Raw genomic sequence first — 17,341 nt, forward strand, 5'->3', positions numbered from 1 at the left:
CCGAGAGTGACGAAAACCATTAATTGATACAAAAGCTAAGAATAAGAAATAAATAAGGGTTAGAAATTTAGAATACAATGAATTAAAAATTTTAGGAACGTGCTCAGAATATACAACTAAACCTAATCACTAAGAAGAATTAAGATGAAATTGAATGAATAAAGAAGTGGGTCCTACATCGAGAGGATTCAAAGATGCTGCTGCAGAAGTGTCTTGTCGCCGGGATTAGGTGCCTTGATCCTAAGTCCTGAATGGGAGCGTAAAACAAAGGTGAGTGGACCAAGTTCATATATACAATAATAATAAAACAGTTATCAAGATAATAATCCCCACAGTTATATAATGAAAACTACTAGCATAAAAAGTGATAGGTTTTTCTGAAACTCTAGCATGCCATAAAACATCTCAAGAGGTATAACGCAGAAAAACATCATATAAATCATCGCGTAAATCATCTCGTAGATCGTCTCGTAAGCGCGGTGTGCTGCTAGTAAGATCACTGAATAAATATCACTCCCAGCCCAATGCCTGCTCTGTGGTCTCTGCGCTCGTAGCCAGAGATTACCAACTCCCGGCCCAATGCCTCTTCATGTCCCTCAACCCGTAGCTAGGGATTATTTCTCCCAGCCTCAATGCCAACACCAGATTCTCGCCCCAGGCGGCATAGTGTCCATTAGGTACGCACAAATAGTTACACCTCTCATAAATAACCACTTCATAGTATAAATGTCGTCCATCGTCTATACTATAAAGAGGGGTTTCAAAAACATGTTCTAGCATCCTATCGTCATCTATCAAATAGTCTACCAGTTTATGGTTTTCATAGAAAATCCGATATATCAAAATATAGCTCAATATAGGCCAACAATTGATTCCTCACCAAAAACACGAGACGAAAATCAATATATTTAATAAACAGGCTTCACATAAATCAAATCATAAACTCGTAAGCATGCTAATCATTTATGCAATTAAACTATAAAATCATGTAATTTTAGAAGGGATCCACTCACAAGTACTCCTTAGCAGTAGAGTTGTGCAGATAAGGATTAAGAATTTCTTCACTAGCAACTTCACCTAAACACAAAAATGTAATAAATGAATAAAAGGGTTTCCAAAGGATTTGGGCTTGAATTAAAATAAATAAAGGATTTAGGTTGAATGGGTTAAGGTCTAATGGGTTTTTAGAATCCTAAGGTTGTAAGGTTAAAAGGGTTTAGGGAAAAGAAGAGTGGTTTGGGCTTAAACCCAAACCCACACTCACACATACGCCAGCCCACATACACACACCTGCACAGCACATACATACACACCCACACGTACACAACACACGCACACACACCACACAAACATACACACATGCACAACATGCATATGCATGCACGGCATGCACACACACTCATGGTACACACACACACACACACACACACAACACACACACGCACTACATAACACACACACCACACAACCCACACACACACATACATGGGCCATGCAGGACACGGCCCAATCACACACACACTCCACACAAACACGGCCCGCAGGCCAATTAATCAAAAAGGGAGATGGGCTAGTTCCAGTAAGGGCTAAGACCCGAGGTTAATTGAGAAGGCCGGGTGGCTTGGTGGCTTTGGGTGCAGATCGGGGAAGAACACCGGAGCTGTATAGCTCCGGTCGACGGCAAACGATTACACCACTACTCAAACCAAGTACTAAAATGAAGAGGGAAGAAAGTATCGTATATTTCATACCCTAGCTTCGCCGTGTACGGCCGTGAGAGCTCGGAAAGAATCCTCGAAAGTCACGGGTTCGCCGGACAATATGGGTGAGTTTCCCCCGTGCCGTTCCCGTCCTCAAACCTTGGAAGAACAACATGGTTTTCATCATACAACGTCCAGAAACCAACATGGTAAATTAAAAAGGTAATTGAACTTACCTAGTCGGAAGAAATGGAGAAATCCGTCGGAGGTCCCTTCTCTGAGTTCCTCGACCTCACTGCGACGGAGAGGGAGAGACACGGTGCAAGGGACATGATGATGAAGATGGTCTAAATAGAGTTGCATGCAGGATGCTTGGCAGGTCACGATGCAGAGAGTGAAGGATAGGGTTTTGAGAGACTGGAAAGTGTAGAGAAAGAGAGTTATGGGAGAGGTGAGGGAAAAGAAAGAACTGAGAGAGGAGAGACCGGAAAACACAAAAATAAAACAAGGTGGGCCCCACGAGCTCACCAATTAAGGTCTTAAAACAACTTTTAAATAAAAGTAGGGTTGGGATGTTTCATGGAAAAAGCACTTTCAGAAGTTAGTGACGTTTTTTGGAAACCGTAATGGACTAAGCATATTCTTGCTCTTGCTGGAAGTCTTATTTTTCTAAATTTATCGGATGTAGAGACTTACGGAAGTGAGGACCAATTCAAGCTAACACAAGGCGTGGTAACAGATAGTATAACCAGATAGTAACAGGCACACGCTCCTATCGTACCACCGGTGAATGAATGTCGGTCAAATAATTGCTCGAAGATGCATAGAGAACCGTTGTTTAATGCAAGTACAAGTGGTTGTATTTGGTTTCTCTAGTACAAGTTTAAAAGAGAAGAATGTAAAGGTGCACTTATCTACATTATGAACAAGTGTTATAGGGCTGGGTTCGATTCAAAACGGTTCGGTTTTTTGTCAAAATCGAAACCAAATCAAAATTTTCAGTTCGGTTTCGATTTTTTCATGAATTTTTTTTTAATACCTGGAGCTTGAAGCACATTTCTTTTTTCCGCATTCGGCTGCAAATTTACCCTTTCTCTCCACACTCCGCAGATCCAGAGCCATCTTAAGCATAGATGAAGGTGGTCGCTGCATACTTGTTGGCTGTGTTGGGCGGCAAGACCACCACAGCTGGTAGAAGTGGTGTTGTTGCAGTTGTTGCAACTGATTGTGGTGGTGGTGCTGCCGCTGCCTTAAAAGAGGAGAAGCAAATAATGATATCAGGGGAGAAAAAAAAAAAGGGAAATAAATGGGTGAGACTCTCACAACACAAAAATCAAACAAATCGGCAATACGAAACAAAAAAAAACCCATAAATTTACACCAAAATTTCAGATTCCCTCCATGGAATTTACTCTAAAAAAAACCCATAAATTGACAAAATAAATAAGAGAGAGTGGAGATCTTACCCTGGAGTGAGAAGATCGAGAAACAGAGGGAGAAAATGGAGAAGAATGGAGAAATTTGAGGTATGGACAAGGAGGGAGTCTGGAGGCGCAGGGGACAAGAGAGAGAAGACAAATAGAAAAGGTATGGCTGCTACTACTAGTGGCTAGGGTTTTGTTAATTTCTAATTCCACAAAAGACTATAAATTTAAATCTTTATAAATAGTTTATTCATACAATCAAAACAAAGTAAAACCTATTGCCAAGTTGGTTTCAGTGAAACTTTTCAACCTGGAGCACATGGGTTCGAACTCTCCTTCCAAGATTTTAGAGATTTTTTTAATTTTTATAATTAAAATATTATAAAAAAATAATTAAATATATATATCGGTTTGGTTCAATTTCCGAACCTCAAAAACCGAAACTGAACCAGCCATATTCGGTTCGATTCGGTTTGACAATTTTCGGTTTCGTTTTTTTCGGCCTAGGTCTGGTTTGGTTCTCTGTTTTTTTCGATTTTCGATTTTTTGAACCCACCCCTAAATTGTTATTTTGATAAAGTGCAACATTGAATGGATAACCGTCACGTATATTTCAAGTTTACATCGAGAAAAACAGAATACATGATTTGCCCGTAAGAACATCTGTTGAAAGATGGAAAAATTACACAAAACTACCTCAACTATTAGGGTCACGACAGTTTCATACCTCATCTTTTAAAATTGAAAATGTCATACCTCCGTCAATTTTTCTGTTAGTTTTTCTGTTAAGTGCTGACGTGGCAAGAGACGAGGACCACTCACTAATCGAGCTGGATTAAAAAATAATTAAATATATTTTTAATAATTAAATATTAAAAAATTAAGAATAAAAAAACAAAAACAAAAATTCCTAGGGGTGTGGCACGACATCCCCTTCCCTTTACCCGCACCAATTTCAAATTTTTATGTTCTTCTCTCTCCTCCTTCTTCTTCTTTATCTTCATCTTCTTCTTCTCCTGGGCCGAAACTGGATTTGTCACTTTTTTTTTTTCGTTCTTCTTGGGCCGAAATTGGGTATGAATTTTTTTTTTCTTTTTGTTTTTTGTTTTTGTTTCTGGGTTGCAAGTAGAGGGAAAAGGGGACAAAGATGAAGATGGGGAGGAGACAGAGAGGGTTCTTCTTCTTCTTGGGCCGAAACTGGGTTCGAAATTTTATTTTTTTATTTTTTTGTTTCTGGGTTGCAGGTAGAGGGAAAAGGGGAAGAAGATGAAGATAAGGGAGGAGAGATGAGTGTGTGTTGGGTTGGGGGGGGACAAACTGGGTTGGGTTGGGTTTTTTTTTTTTTTTTCTTTTCTCCTTCTTCTTCCTCCACAGGAAGGGGTGTTTTAATTTTTTTTCTTCTTCCTCTTCCTTCTTCCTTCTTCCTTCTTTTTCTGGGTTGCAGTTTGGCTTTTTTTTTTCTCCTCCTCCTCCTCTTCTTCCTCTTCGCTTCCTTCTTCTTCTTCCGCGGGCAGGCCGGGAGGGGGGGGTTGAGTTGATGGGTTTTCTTCTTCCTCTTCCTCCTTCTTCTTCCTTCTTCTGGGTTTTTTTTTTCTGGGTTGCAGTTTCCATTTTTTTTTCCTCCTTTTCTTCTTCCTCCTCATTCTTCCTTCTTCTTCTTCGGTTCTTCCTCCTTCTCCTGGGGGGGGGGGGGCGGAGGGGCCGGTGGGGTTGGGGGGTTGGGTTTTCAAATTTTTTTTTTTTTTGTGTGTTAAAGATTAAGCAGGGAAGAAGATGAAGATGGGAAGAGAGAGAGGGGGGAAGCGATGACTAAGGTTTTTTTTTATAACTTTTATTTATTATTTTAATATTTAAAAAATATTAAATATTTTTTTTAGTTTTTAATAATATTTTATTAATTTTTTAATAGAAAGTGGGCTCTGAATTAAGCCACGTCAGCACTTAACAGAAAAATTGACGGAGGTATGACATTGTCACAAATTCGTAAGATGCGGTATGATATTATCAATTTTAAAAGATGAGATATGAAACTGTCGTGTCCTCAATAGTTGATGTAGTTTTTTGTAATTTACCCAATTATTTTTATTTCTTTATGTCATAGAGTGCAAGCACCATAATACAAAATAGAAAGGTAAAAACATCACATAAATATAGTACCATCGAACATCATAAAATATCCTTTTGAAAACATGCCACTTTCAATGCAATTGCTACACCATCACCTGTTCTTTTAAAAAAAAAATTTAAGAAAATCTCGAAAGTATGAGGGGAATTTTTATTAATATATATATATAAGGTACACCTAGTCATGGAGGATATAAACTTAACCCCTTATAATACAAGAAAAAAGGATAAAAAATACATGAAAACAAGGGGGGACATATACCTTACCCTTCTAGAAACAAAGTCAACAAAGATACAAGAAATTGCTACCCCATCACCTTATCTTTGATGTCATCAAAGAATCGAAAATAGGCATACCTCCACGGTGTTTTTAAGACCAATGTACCGTAAACACCCCAAAAGCCTACGATAAAGCCAAGTACCACGCTGACATAGAACCACAACTTATCATTTCCATCTTCATTCTTGTCCTTTGCAACCTTCAAGTCATCTCCAGGGCACTGAGTTGAAAGAGGAACGCCACATAGCAATGGATTATTCATGTAAATGGATAAATCATTCAACGTTTGAAGTTGGTTTCCTGAAAGAATTCTTCCGGACAAGTTGTTGTAAGACAAGTTCAAGTGGCTTAAAAAGTTTAAAGATGACAAGCTTTGAGGCATCTGTCCCGAAAGGTGATTGTGGGAGAGATCAAGAGTTTCGATCAAATGCATTTTTCCGATCTTGGAGGGTATCTTTCTGATCAATTGATTCATGAACAAGTTCAACGTACCCAATAAAACAAGGCTACATATCTCTTCAGGAATCTCACCTTCTAACACATTCGATGAAAGATCAATGCTCTTTACCAATATGAGAGTCTTGTTATACAAATATTGACCCCCTTTTAGTGTCCACTAGCAAGAGTGCCCGCACGGTGCTGCGGGTTTTCAAACTATACAAAACATGTAGAAAGTTTTAAATGTATATATGATATGCCATACTATTTACATACATGTGGAAAATGTACTTACAACACTATATACAATAAGGAACAATGAGTAGGATTGGACTTTGTTAATCTGATGGGCTTGTTTTCATTTTGCTTAGGATAGTTGACTGAAATTAGGAGAGAAATAGAAAAAGAATTTCATAAATTGTTTATGAAGGAAACAAATTCAGTTCATATTATATATAATAGATGATCTATTACCTATAAGGAAGAAGATTCATAAAAATGAAAATCATAGACCCTAAAACTTCCAACATGGTGAAAAATATAAACATTGCGAAATTGGAATAGAAATCAATTCTGAAAAGAAACTGAGAAGAGGGATTACATTGAATGGAAACCGTAAACACTAACTGAAACAATTCTTATAGAATGAGTCAGTCGAATTTACAACATAGTGAGGAGTGTAATCTTGCTGCCAATTGCTAAACCAAGACTACCGACACCAAATCAGAACATTTTAATCCTTCAATCAGTTATATTGGATGATGCTAAGCATGCATGGTTAAATTAGACGATGACTTGGAACATCTTCTTAAAGCTTAAAAGTACATCACTTCAATTAAGCATATGTCGAGACTATCTCTAATCCTTGGTTAAACCATGACTTGGAACATGTCCTTAAAGTCCCAAATTTTAGTTGGTAAAACAGCACAAAGAACTTATAGCTCCAACCAGTAATCAAACTCTACTGAAATCAGCTAGGATAATAACTGAAATGAAAAAGAAACAAAAATATAGGAATACCATATTAATTTTCAAATCTTACCACCAGTCTGCAGGGTGTGCCGAAAGCTTGTGTCTCACCATGGCTCAGTCCTTGCCTTGTTAGTAACTTTGCCGTCAAATCTTTCAACTGCAATGATCAATTGAACATGATCAGAGAAAAACCACATATGGCAAAGCACACAACTTTCAAAATGCTCATGGAATCCACAATCAAAACTTTTCACTTTGCTTCTATCTGCAAGATACCAAAACGATATTAACAATGAAGGGATCATAACAAATCTCATTAAAGAACACACTGCATTTATTACCAAAGTGTTAACCAGGTGAAAGTATAAAATATTACGGATTTACAGAGTCAAATTCTACATTTGTTGATTATAATCAGTGAAATAAACAGTAATCTATACAACAATAAATATAAAAATAGTTATTGAAGTTGATTTCGCAATTTCTGAAGGTTTAAAGACTGGAGCATCAGATATTTGTTGAATTTAAAACTTTATGTGATCTTAATCCACTTATTAAATACAAAATACAACAATGTAATTACTTTGCTATCACATTATGAAGTACAGTTAAACGCATTGGCAAGATATCAATCGTATAGGAAACAAAATAAAAAAAAGATTATGGAATAAATCAGTAACTAAAATCAGTTAGCATCTGAATTAACATCCGAATTATCAAACAATTCCTAAGAATCAATTCCAATGCGAAAAACAACGATTCGGATAAAGAAGAAATCCCAGAACGGGCTGCAATTAAATTAACTTTTATGATGAGGAGAAGACAAACTAAAAAGCAACTTTTCGATTACATTCAAAGGAAAAAAAAAAAACAATTGAAGCAGAACAAAATTATCTTGAAAACAATAATAAATTATTGAAGATCATAACATTATGCAATTGCAAACCCATCAACGTAAATTGAATTTACCAGTTCAAGATATAATAAAAAAAAAATTAGAAACTTCATAAGCAAGCAAGGCAATGGACAAAACCCACAAAGGATCCCAAAACCTCTGGGAATTCCGAAATTTTTCGTTTTTTGGCGTACCGAAATAAAACTAAAAGGCGTGATCTAATCAATTTGAAAAATATCTCAAGAATTCACATATCATTACAAAACAAAATTCATCGTTAAGATTAAGAGCAACCGAATAACACAATAACAAAACAGAAAAAAAAATTATAAATACCTTTATCAAATCTCTTGGGATTCAAGTCCATTGACTTCACCCCCATACTACGTGGTGCCCCAGAAATTCTTGTAACTTTAGTAGCCTTGATCATGCATGTGTCAGTACAAATACAAAAAAAAAAAAAGATAAATGCAATTTATTAGACTAAAGAATTTGGTATCAATAAACTTACAGTGATGCCAATAAATAGCGATTGAAGATAATTTTTCGTGTTGCTACATTGAGAGGGGCACCCAAACCTGATATTTAAAAAACAAAATATTCAGTACAATGTAAACAATTCAATATTATTGAATGTTTTATGTATATTTCATGGTTCAAGATCCAACATATATAGGATAAGAAACGGGAAGGAGAGTGGAGATACAAAAGGTGGAGAATAATGGCAGCTAAGCAAGCATCATTGTGGCCTCCACTCTCACTAACTTAAACTACTAATTAGCTTTACAATGATGATGAATAACAACCAGCTAACACTAGCACTAAGCTGAGCTGTTATCCATCAAAAACTTAAACAAAGGGTTGCATTATTCTTCCAACATTGAACCCTACTTCCACCTGCATTATTTCCACTTGCATTATTCTTCCAACATTGAACCCTACCTTCCAATACTCCCCCTCAAGCTGGATCCAGAAGGTTGATGGATCCAAGCTTGGAGAGGAGCCTTTGAAACTGATGAGAAGCCATAGGTTTGGTGAATATATCAACCAGTTGATCGGAGCTTTTTACATAATGCGTCTGGATCACCTGCGACTGTACTTGTTCACGGACATAGTGGCAGTCGACTTCAATATGCTTCGTCATCTCGTGAAAGACAGGGTTTGATGCTATGTGCATGGCAGCCTGGTTGTCACACAATAAGGTCATTGATTGAGCCGTGAACACACCTAAGTCACATAAAAGTTCTTTTAGCCATATCAGCTCACACGCGGTTGAGGCCATTGCACGATATTCAGCTTCGGCACTTGATCTTGCGATGACAGTTTGTTTTTTGCTCTTCCACGTGACCAAATTTCCACCAACAAAGGTACAGTAACCAGTGGTGGACTTGCGATCGATGGCGTTTCCTGCCCAATCTGCATCGCAGTACCCCATTATTTGAGTGTTGTCATTCTTCGCCATGAGGATGCCACGACCAACGGACCCTTTTAAGTAACGTAAGATCCTTTTTACAAGGTTTAGATGCTCGATGGTGGGGGAGTGCATGAACTGACTGGCGATACTTACTGAATATGAGATGTCCGGTCTGGTGATTGTTAGGTAGATCAGCTTGCTGACAAGCCTCTGATAGAAGCTTATATCCGAGAGTGGCGTGTCTCCCAAGTCAAGTTTGAGCTTGCTATCGAGAGGGGTAAGTGCAGGCTTAGCCTCACTCATATTAGCTTCCTTGAGTAGGTCCATGATGTATTTTCGTTGATTAAGAAATAGTCCCTTGTGTGAAGATGCCATTTCGATTCCAAGAAAATACTTCAACACCCCAAGATCTTTAACAGCAAATCTTTGTTGAAGTGACTGTTTGAGTGTGGAGATTTCTGCAACATTATCACCTGTGATTATTAAGTCATCCACGTATATCAACACAACTAATTTTCTCAAAGCTCCCGTGCGAACAAATAATGATGAATCTGCATTACTCATTTTAAAACCAACATTACGAAGAACGGAACTTAGTTTTGCATACCAAGCACGAGGCGATTGCTTCAATCCATAAATCGACTTATGCAATTTACACACCAAATCAGGTTCCTGGCTTTGAGAGTGTCCTGGTGGCAATCTCATATAGACCCCTTCTTCAAGATCACCATGTAGAAAGGCATTCTTCACATCCATTTGGTACATGGACCAATCCTTATTGACAGCAACAGACAATAGAACCTTAACTGAGTTCATTTTTGCAACAGGAGCAAATGTTTCTTTGTAATCCACCTCAAATGTTTGAGTGAATCCTCGAGCCACCAACCTGGCTTTATGCCTCTCAATTGAACCATCAGAATTAAACTTGATCTTATAGATCCATTTGCAACCCACTGCCCTTTTTCCTTTTGGAAGTTTGGTGATGCTCCAGGTGTTGTGTTGGTCTAGTGCTTTGAGTTCATCTCGCATTGCTTCTTTCCACACAGCTTGGTTATTAGCCTCATGAAAGTTTTGAGGCTCACTGTGACTTGAAATGGTGTTAAGAAAAGCAGCATGAGATGGAGTTACCTTTTGATACGACACGCAATTGGAGATTGGATGCCTAGGTTTATATGTGACAAAATCTTGAAACCTTATGGGAGGTTGTCTATCACACCGAGGATTGCGTCGAGGTACTAGGGGAGTTGTCTCATCCTCATTCAAGTTATCAGCCACACTTTGAAGATTTCCTTGATTGCCGTTGTCATCATCATGCACAGAACCATCAGGATGAGTGCCTTCATTGTTGACTTCAGTGAGAGGTGTAGGAGATTCATCGGTGTTGTCATGGTTATAAACTATGTCATTTATAACATCTTGAGTGCTGATTCTTGGTAGAGGAAGCAGGCCTAAGATACACTCCCCCTGACTTGTGGCTTCATGTGATTTACTGAAAAAAGGGTTAGCTTCATGGAATCGAACATCTTTGGATACAATTATTTTCCTCAATTGAGGATCATAGCACTTATATCTTTTTTGTGTTGATGAATAACCAAGAAAAACACATTTGAGAGCTCTAGGGTCCAATTTAGATGCTCGATGGTGTGGCTGAACATGAACAAAACAGACACAACCAAAGACTCTAAGATGTGAAAGGTCGATTTTTCTTCCTTTCATACCTTCAAGGGGAGATTTAAACTCCAAGACTCGGCTAGGAAGTCTATTGATGATGTACACAGCCGCCATGACTCCTTGGGACCAAAATCTCTTTGGTACATTCATTTGTAACATTAATGCTCTTGTTTTTTCCAGTATGTCACGATTTTTTCTTTCGGCTACACCATTTTGTTGAGGTGTGCCAACACAACTTGTTTGATGCATGATACCATGCTTGCTCAAATATTGTGACATGATATGGGACATATATTCGGTGCCATTGTCAGATCTTAAGGTTTGAATTTGAGAGGAAAAATGGTTCTTAACAAGGTTGTGAAAATCCTTAAAAACTTCTATCACTTCACTCTTAGACTTTAAAAGGTACAACCATGTGGCTCTAGAGAAATCATCAACAAAGATTACATAATACTTATAACCATCAAAAGATTCAAACGTTGGTCCCCATACATCTGAGTGAACTAGTTCGAAAACTTTACTAGTCCTAGATAAGGATGAGTTAAAAGGCAATCTAGTGGCCTTAGACAGATGACATGTTTCTCACTGAATTAAATCATTCCCTAAGTTTGGAAACAAAGATGACAGAATAGGTTGGGAAGGATGAGCTAAACGTTGATGCCACAATTGACTATCCTGGGATGAATTGGACTTGGCTTGAAATCCTCTGGGACTGCTCTTTGATATGTAATAGAGACCATCTAGGTAAAACCCTTCACCAATCGTCTTCTTGGTGAGACAATCCTGAAAAATGACATTGTGAGGAGAGAAGATGGTTAAACAATTTAAGGTGTTGGTGATTTTTCCCACAGATAGAAGTTGAAATGGAAAAGAAGGAACATATAAGGCTACTGACTCAATTTTGTCCGACATTAAGTTGATATTTCCTTTGCCTAAAACCTTAGAACTCTCACCATTGGCAGTTGAGACTTGAGAAGGTTGTGAAAATTTTTCAAATTTGTGAAACTTAGAAACATGGTTGGTCATATGATCTGTGGCACCCAAATCAACAATCGAAAAATCATGCATCATATTTATATTAAGAGTAGTTTTGAAAGCAGCCATGATACCTAGCATGTCATCTCGGGGCATGTGTTGTGTGTCTGTTAAGAAACCAGTGAACTTGCCTAGCAAAGCTGTTGAGTTTCCATCTTCGAAACCAACCGTTTGATCACTCTTAATCCCTTCTTTTTTGCTTTGAAGATATGCTGCAAAATCATTTATGAGTGCAGCCAGATTTGCTGTGAAGCTTTTGAGTGCATCAGACCCATGTGATGTTGAGGCAAATGCTTTGTAGGCTTTGTGTGGTGCACGATTTAGTCTTTGTGAGCCCTTGTTATCCTTCATGAACTCCGACTTTAATTCTGGATGTAAGATCCAGCATGTCTCCTTAACGTGACCAGTATAGTTGCAATGTTGGCATTTCAAGTGTGGATTCTTTACTTTGTATTTTCTTTCGTTGGTTAGGTAAGCCCTTACTTCAATTACACTGGTCTTTGTGCCAATGTTCATGACTTTCCTTCGTACTTCTTCACGTTGGATTGTTGCACATACACTGGTGAAGGAAGGTAGTTCAAGGTTCATGAGTATGTGGCTTCGCAGGTCTTCGTATCCTGAATCAAGGCTTGACAAGAGTTGGAATATCTTGTCTTCTTCTGCCCTTTTCAGTAGTACAGACGCTTCAGTTGTATGAGGCCGATACATTTCCAACTCATTCCACATGCTCTTCATGCTGCCTAGAAGTTGAACAAAGGGCTTTCCTTCTTATTGTAGGTTGGAAATGTCCTTCTTCAATTGAAACACACATGCAGCATTGTTCTGACTGCCATATATCTCCTTGACTGTTTCCATAGCTTGAATGATGATTCAGAATAACTGAATATTTCAACTAGTTTACGTTCCATGGAATTTAGGAGCCACGACATAACTAACTGATCTTTGCAAAGCCAGGATTCATATGTTGGTGAGGGCGCATCAGGAACTTCGATGCTTCCATTTATGAACCCTAGCTTGGACCTTCCACCTAGGGCAAGACTCACTGCTCTCGACCACGGCAAGTAATTAAACTCATTTAACAAGGCCGAGCTTAATCTTTGATTTGGGTTGACATCCACCTCAGACAAGGTTGAGGAGGAAAATATCTGGGAATTTTCAGCTTCAGACGAAGAAGAATTTTCTTCCGCCATATCGGAGATTGTAGGAATGCAGCAGCAGGTTATTTTTCCTGCTCTGATACCATATTGAATTTTTTATGTATATTTCATGGTTCAAACAGCTACAAGATCCAACATATATAGGATAAGAAACGGGAAGGAGAGTGGAGATAGAAAGGTGGAGAATAATGGCAGCTAAGCAAGCATCATTGTGACCTCCACTCTCACTAACTTAAACTACTAATTAGCTTTACAATGATGATGAATAACAACCAGCTAACACTAGCACTAAGCTGAGCTGTTATCCATCAAAAACTTAAACAAAGGGTTGCATTATTCTTCCAACATTGAACCCTACTTCCATCTGCATTATTTCCACTTGCATTATTCTTCCAACATTGAACCCTACCTTCCAATAAATATGTAGTATCAGTTTAGGATGCATAATTCAAGGCTCTAAAACCCTCAAAATCACAGGAAAAAAATTCAAACACAAAATCTACCCGCAAATCGAAAACGACAAAAAAGAAAGTAAATTAGGCAACATTGAAAAAGACCTAAAACTTACCAGAAAATGCTAGATCACGCGAGGAAAAAAATGAATTTCAATGAAATCGAAAACAGCAAAAACCTGTAGCCACCCAAGGGTTTCGAACCAAAGAAGTCCGTTGGTATGAAATTTTATGCACCATTTGACAAACCAAATCAAGCAGTGTCCAAAGATCAGAAAAATATGTTAAAAAGTAGAAATTGTATTTGATATAGATTAAAATGATTGAGTAATTGTGAGCGACTTACGACAAAATGAAGATGATTAAGGGAGGAGAGTAATCAAATTCGATGACTTCAATTGTAACAAATGGAAGGCCACCATTGAAAAGGTGTTAAAAAGCTGAGAATATATGTCAAAATGATATTTGAACCAACATTTTTTTGGAGTGTGATGTTCTATAATTAGAAATTATGTAAATAGTTATGTATAACTGATTTATTGTGGAAGAGTGTGATTGAGAAAACATATTGGATATATTGATCTATGACTGGTTGGTGATGCAAGGAACAGTATTGGAGGATTGTAAAAAAGTGGAATATGTTGAAATGAAGGTAATTGCAAAAGAAGTTAATAGATTGCATGACTGAATCAAATTGGAAGCATAGTAATGTCATTATTTGGTTTCAAATTTTGAGATCATTGTTTACATATTTTAGTGTAAAGGATAGAATTCAATTAAACAGATTGATTAAAATGGTGTAAAAAGATGGATCAGACATAGTTAGTTTGGTGTCTTTGTGTAGTACAGAGATATAGTTTGCTGAGTTATTTCAGCCTCCATTATTTGGAGAAATAATCATCATTTCCATCTTTTCTCTTCAGAGGAATGAGTTGCTACCAATTTATATACAGAGGCTTTCTCATTTTGACCTGTTGTAAACACATGGCTAATTTTCTGGTTGTTCAATGAGGGGTTTGAGTTGGACATGCAAAAGTATAAATCTAGATGTTCCCATTGAAGATACTCTTACACATGTTCAATTTAACTCATCAGTGGACAAATAAGGAATTAAGCATGTATTCAGAGCAGGTAAAAAGAAGATAGTTTGTATATATATTGGTAGCAGCCAATTCCCTTGAAGAGAAGGGTTAGTAAACATTGAATTTAAATGCAAGACAACCAAGAAAAGAGAGTTAAGAAAACATACCATTAAATTGTTCCATTGTGGTTGAGGATTTAGATATCGTTAGGGTAGGATGTTAACATCTCACTCCATATCTAAAAAGCAATTATAAAAATTTTGTTTATTAGAACATCTTTAATCTTTTTGAAAATGCTTAAATTTTAATTTTTTGCCAAAAATTTGAAATGGATAAATGTCTAATTTTTTTTGTAATATATTAAAAAACAGGATAGGTAGAGAGAAGAAGATATTGTTTAGTGTGTACAGAGCAGAAAGAATGTAGTGCAAATTGTAATCCATAGCAGAAAAAGTACATATAAAACGTGTTGTATAAGTATTTATTAAGCTGTAAATTAAAGGTGTTAAATTTATGTAAACATCTAAAGCATGCGTGTAACATGCTATAAACCAAATGTAGACAAAACATGCAAAAGAAAGAAAAACGAAGAAGGAAAGAATAAGTAAATATAGTTTTTTTTTTTTTTTCGAAAGTTAAGATTGTATTGAAATCAATAGGACTAAAGCCTAACCATTACATTGGCATCCTCTGCTAAAATATTAAATAAGAATTCAGGACCTAATTCATCCCAGCCAAATCTCCCGCCATGCTTAACAACGTACGCCGCGATCGAATGGGCATCACGATTGCATTGACGAGGGGTAAAGCAAAACCGTACCACCGGAAAAACACAAGTCATCCTCCAAATATCTTGGATATAGACCTCAAGCTTCACATCAACTGTCGTCTCCTTATTGAGCATATTAATCAAGCCTTTAGAATCCGATTCCACCACCAAACATGTACTTCCCGCCCAAACCTCACTCCCCACCACCGACTCCAAGCCCCGTCTAATTGCCTCTGCCTCCGCCATAATGGCGTCCCCGAACCGTTCCCCTCCCATTCCTCTTGCGAGCAAAGGAAGACCAGCAAAATCCCTAAGGACCCACCCAACTCCTCCCTCTCCCGTGGCCTTTTTCCAAGCAGCATCACAATTCAACTTCAACGTACCAAACAGCGGTTTTTGCCACAATAGTAGCCCTACCTCTTCTCTCCTTTCCCCCACCACGATACCATCGCCATGCCTCACCCCTCCCTCCCCGCTACCTACCCTACGTCCCCCCCGTACCCTATCCCACCTATCACTGCCCAAGGCCCCAGTGCCCCATTCCGAAGTATCCGAAGCCGTTCGAAACTCCTCCACATGCCGGTGCCAAAGCTCCACAGCCACCCGTGGCTCCGTCGTCACCCCCTTGAAAACCAAGTCATTTCTGCACTTCCAGATACGCCAGAATCCAAAAACCACCTGTTGCAAGATCAAATCCGCATCCTCCACATTCTCCAGATGCTTCACAACCAACTTCCAACCCTCCAAGAAATCCTGGACATCCAAAGCCGCCATATTCAATTGCATCGACGTTCCAAACCAAAAGCTACGGCTAAACTCACAATTAAAGAATAGATGAGCCTCAGTTTCATCATTGACTCCACACAGCTCACATCTATTTAAAATATGAATTCGCCGACGTTCCAAATTATGCCTTACCGCCAACGCCCGCCTACCAGCCTTCCACATAAAAAACTAGAGCTTTGGCGGAACATCGAGAAGCCAAATCGTCTTCCACAACCCCCCCAAGGAACCCATAGAACTCGACATCCCCCTCCCTTTCCTCCCAAACTCTCCATTTTTCATCATATCCATTGCAACATGGTAACCCGACCTTACCGTATATACTCCGGTCTTTGTGTAGTGCCAAATTCTTTTGTCCGCACACCCATACCGACTAAACGGAATAGCGCGGATCAAAACCATATCCTCTGGTGCCACTCCCCTTTCTAACGCCTCCAAATTCCACCCTTGCCTATCCACCGTCATCAACTCACACACCCTAGTATTAGGATCCAAACTCCGCAGCACCGGCTTAAACGAGTGGGGTTTGGGAACCCATGGATCAGCCACCCTAACCGTCTCTCCATTACCCACCCTCCATCGAAGCCCCCGAAGCATAATTTGTCTCCCCAAAAGAATCCCTTTCCACCCCAAGAAGAGTTCTTCTGTTGTCGGGCCTCCACAAACGAAGAATGTGGAAAATATTTATCCCTAAGCATCGACTCCGGTTTATCCATCACCCTCCACCCAATTTTCGCGAGCATGGCCAAATTAAACCCAACAAGGTCACGGAATCCCAACCCTCCCATCTTCTTGCTCTCAGTCAATTTGTCCCATGCCACCCAATAGCATCCCCTAGTGTTCGGTTGATTCCTCCAAAAGAAATGAGCAATGACTCGCTCCATCTCTTTACACAAAGTCACCGGCAATTTAAAACATGCCATAACATGGTTCAGCATCGCCATTGCGACCGATTTGATCAATACCTCCTTACCTGCCGGGGACAAAAACTGTTCCGCCCATCCATCAATGCGACTTTCCATACCACGTCGTACAGATTCAAATACCGCCTTCTTCGAATGCCCAAAATCTGCCTGGATCCCCAAATACTTACCAAAGCCGTCTCGTGCCTGAATATTCATTCTAGACACAATACGCTTTTTAGT

The 17,341-nt window shown here is 38.6% G+C and overlaps 1 protein-coding gene, 2 long non-coding RNA genes and 1 other non-coding gene across 9 annotated transcripts; all 4 read right to left on the minus strand.

Annotated features, from left to right (window-relative positions):
• Positions 1–7: 7 nt before the first annotated feature.
• Positions 8–3,306, minus strand: LOC114824935 (uncharacterized). The gene is made up of 6 exons (XR_003773538.2): positions 3,167–3,306; positions 2,740–2,949; positions 1,937–2,117; positions 1,752–1,859; positions 1,014–1,077; positions 8–247 (listed from the first exon to the last, which is right to left on the minus strand). It is a non-coding gene; the product is annotated as an uncharacterized lncRNA (long non-coding RNA).
• Positions 3,307–5,556: 2,250 nt separating this feature from the next.
• LOC103420030 (uncharacterized) lies at positions 5,557–14,898 on the minus strand. Of its 6 annotated transcripts, none has more exons than XR_011581512.1 (5): positions 8,345–8,515; positions 8,170–8,244; positions 7,009–7,095; positions 6,060–6,182; positions 5,557–5,748 (listed from the first exon to the last, which is right to left on the minus strand). It is a non-coding gene; the product is annotated as an uncharacterized lncRNA (long non-coding RNA). The 6 variants fall into 6 exon arrangements; XR_011581513.1 differs by lacking the exon at positions 5,557–5,748 and adding an exon at positions 14,812–14,898 and having other exon boundaries at positions 5,980–6,182; positions 8,345–8,411; XR_011581514.1 differs by lacking the exon at positions 5,557–5,748 and adding an exon at positions 14,812–14,898 and having other exon boundaries at positions 5,980–6,182; positions 8,170–8,254; positions 8,345–8,411.
• LOC114825306 (small nucleolar RNA Z103) lies at positions 14,370–14,472 on the minus strand. The gene has a single exon (XR_003773948.1). It is a non-coding gene; the product is annotated as a small nucleolar RNA Z103 (small nucleolar RNA).
• A 407-nt stretch (positions 14,899–15,305) lies between the features above and the next one.
• On the minus strand, positions 15,306–16,187 carry LOC114825151 (uncharacterized). Its single transcript, XM_029103525.1, has one exon. The coding sequence runs from the start codon at positions 16,185–16,187 to the stop codon at positions 15,306–15,308; it is 882 nt and encodes a 293-aa protein (XP_028959358.1).
• Between the last annotated feature and the right edge of the window lie 1,154 nt (positions 16,188–17,341).

The sequence above is a fragment of the Malus domestica genome, chromosome 05 (genome assembly GCF_042453785.1).
Source record: "Malus domestica chromosome 05, GDT2T_hap1".
Taxonomy (NCBI): domain Eukaryota; kingdom Viridiplantae; phylum Streptophyta; class Magnoliopsida; order Rosales; family Rosaceae; genus Malus; species Malus domestica.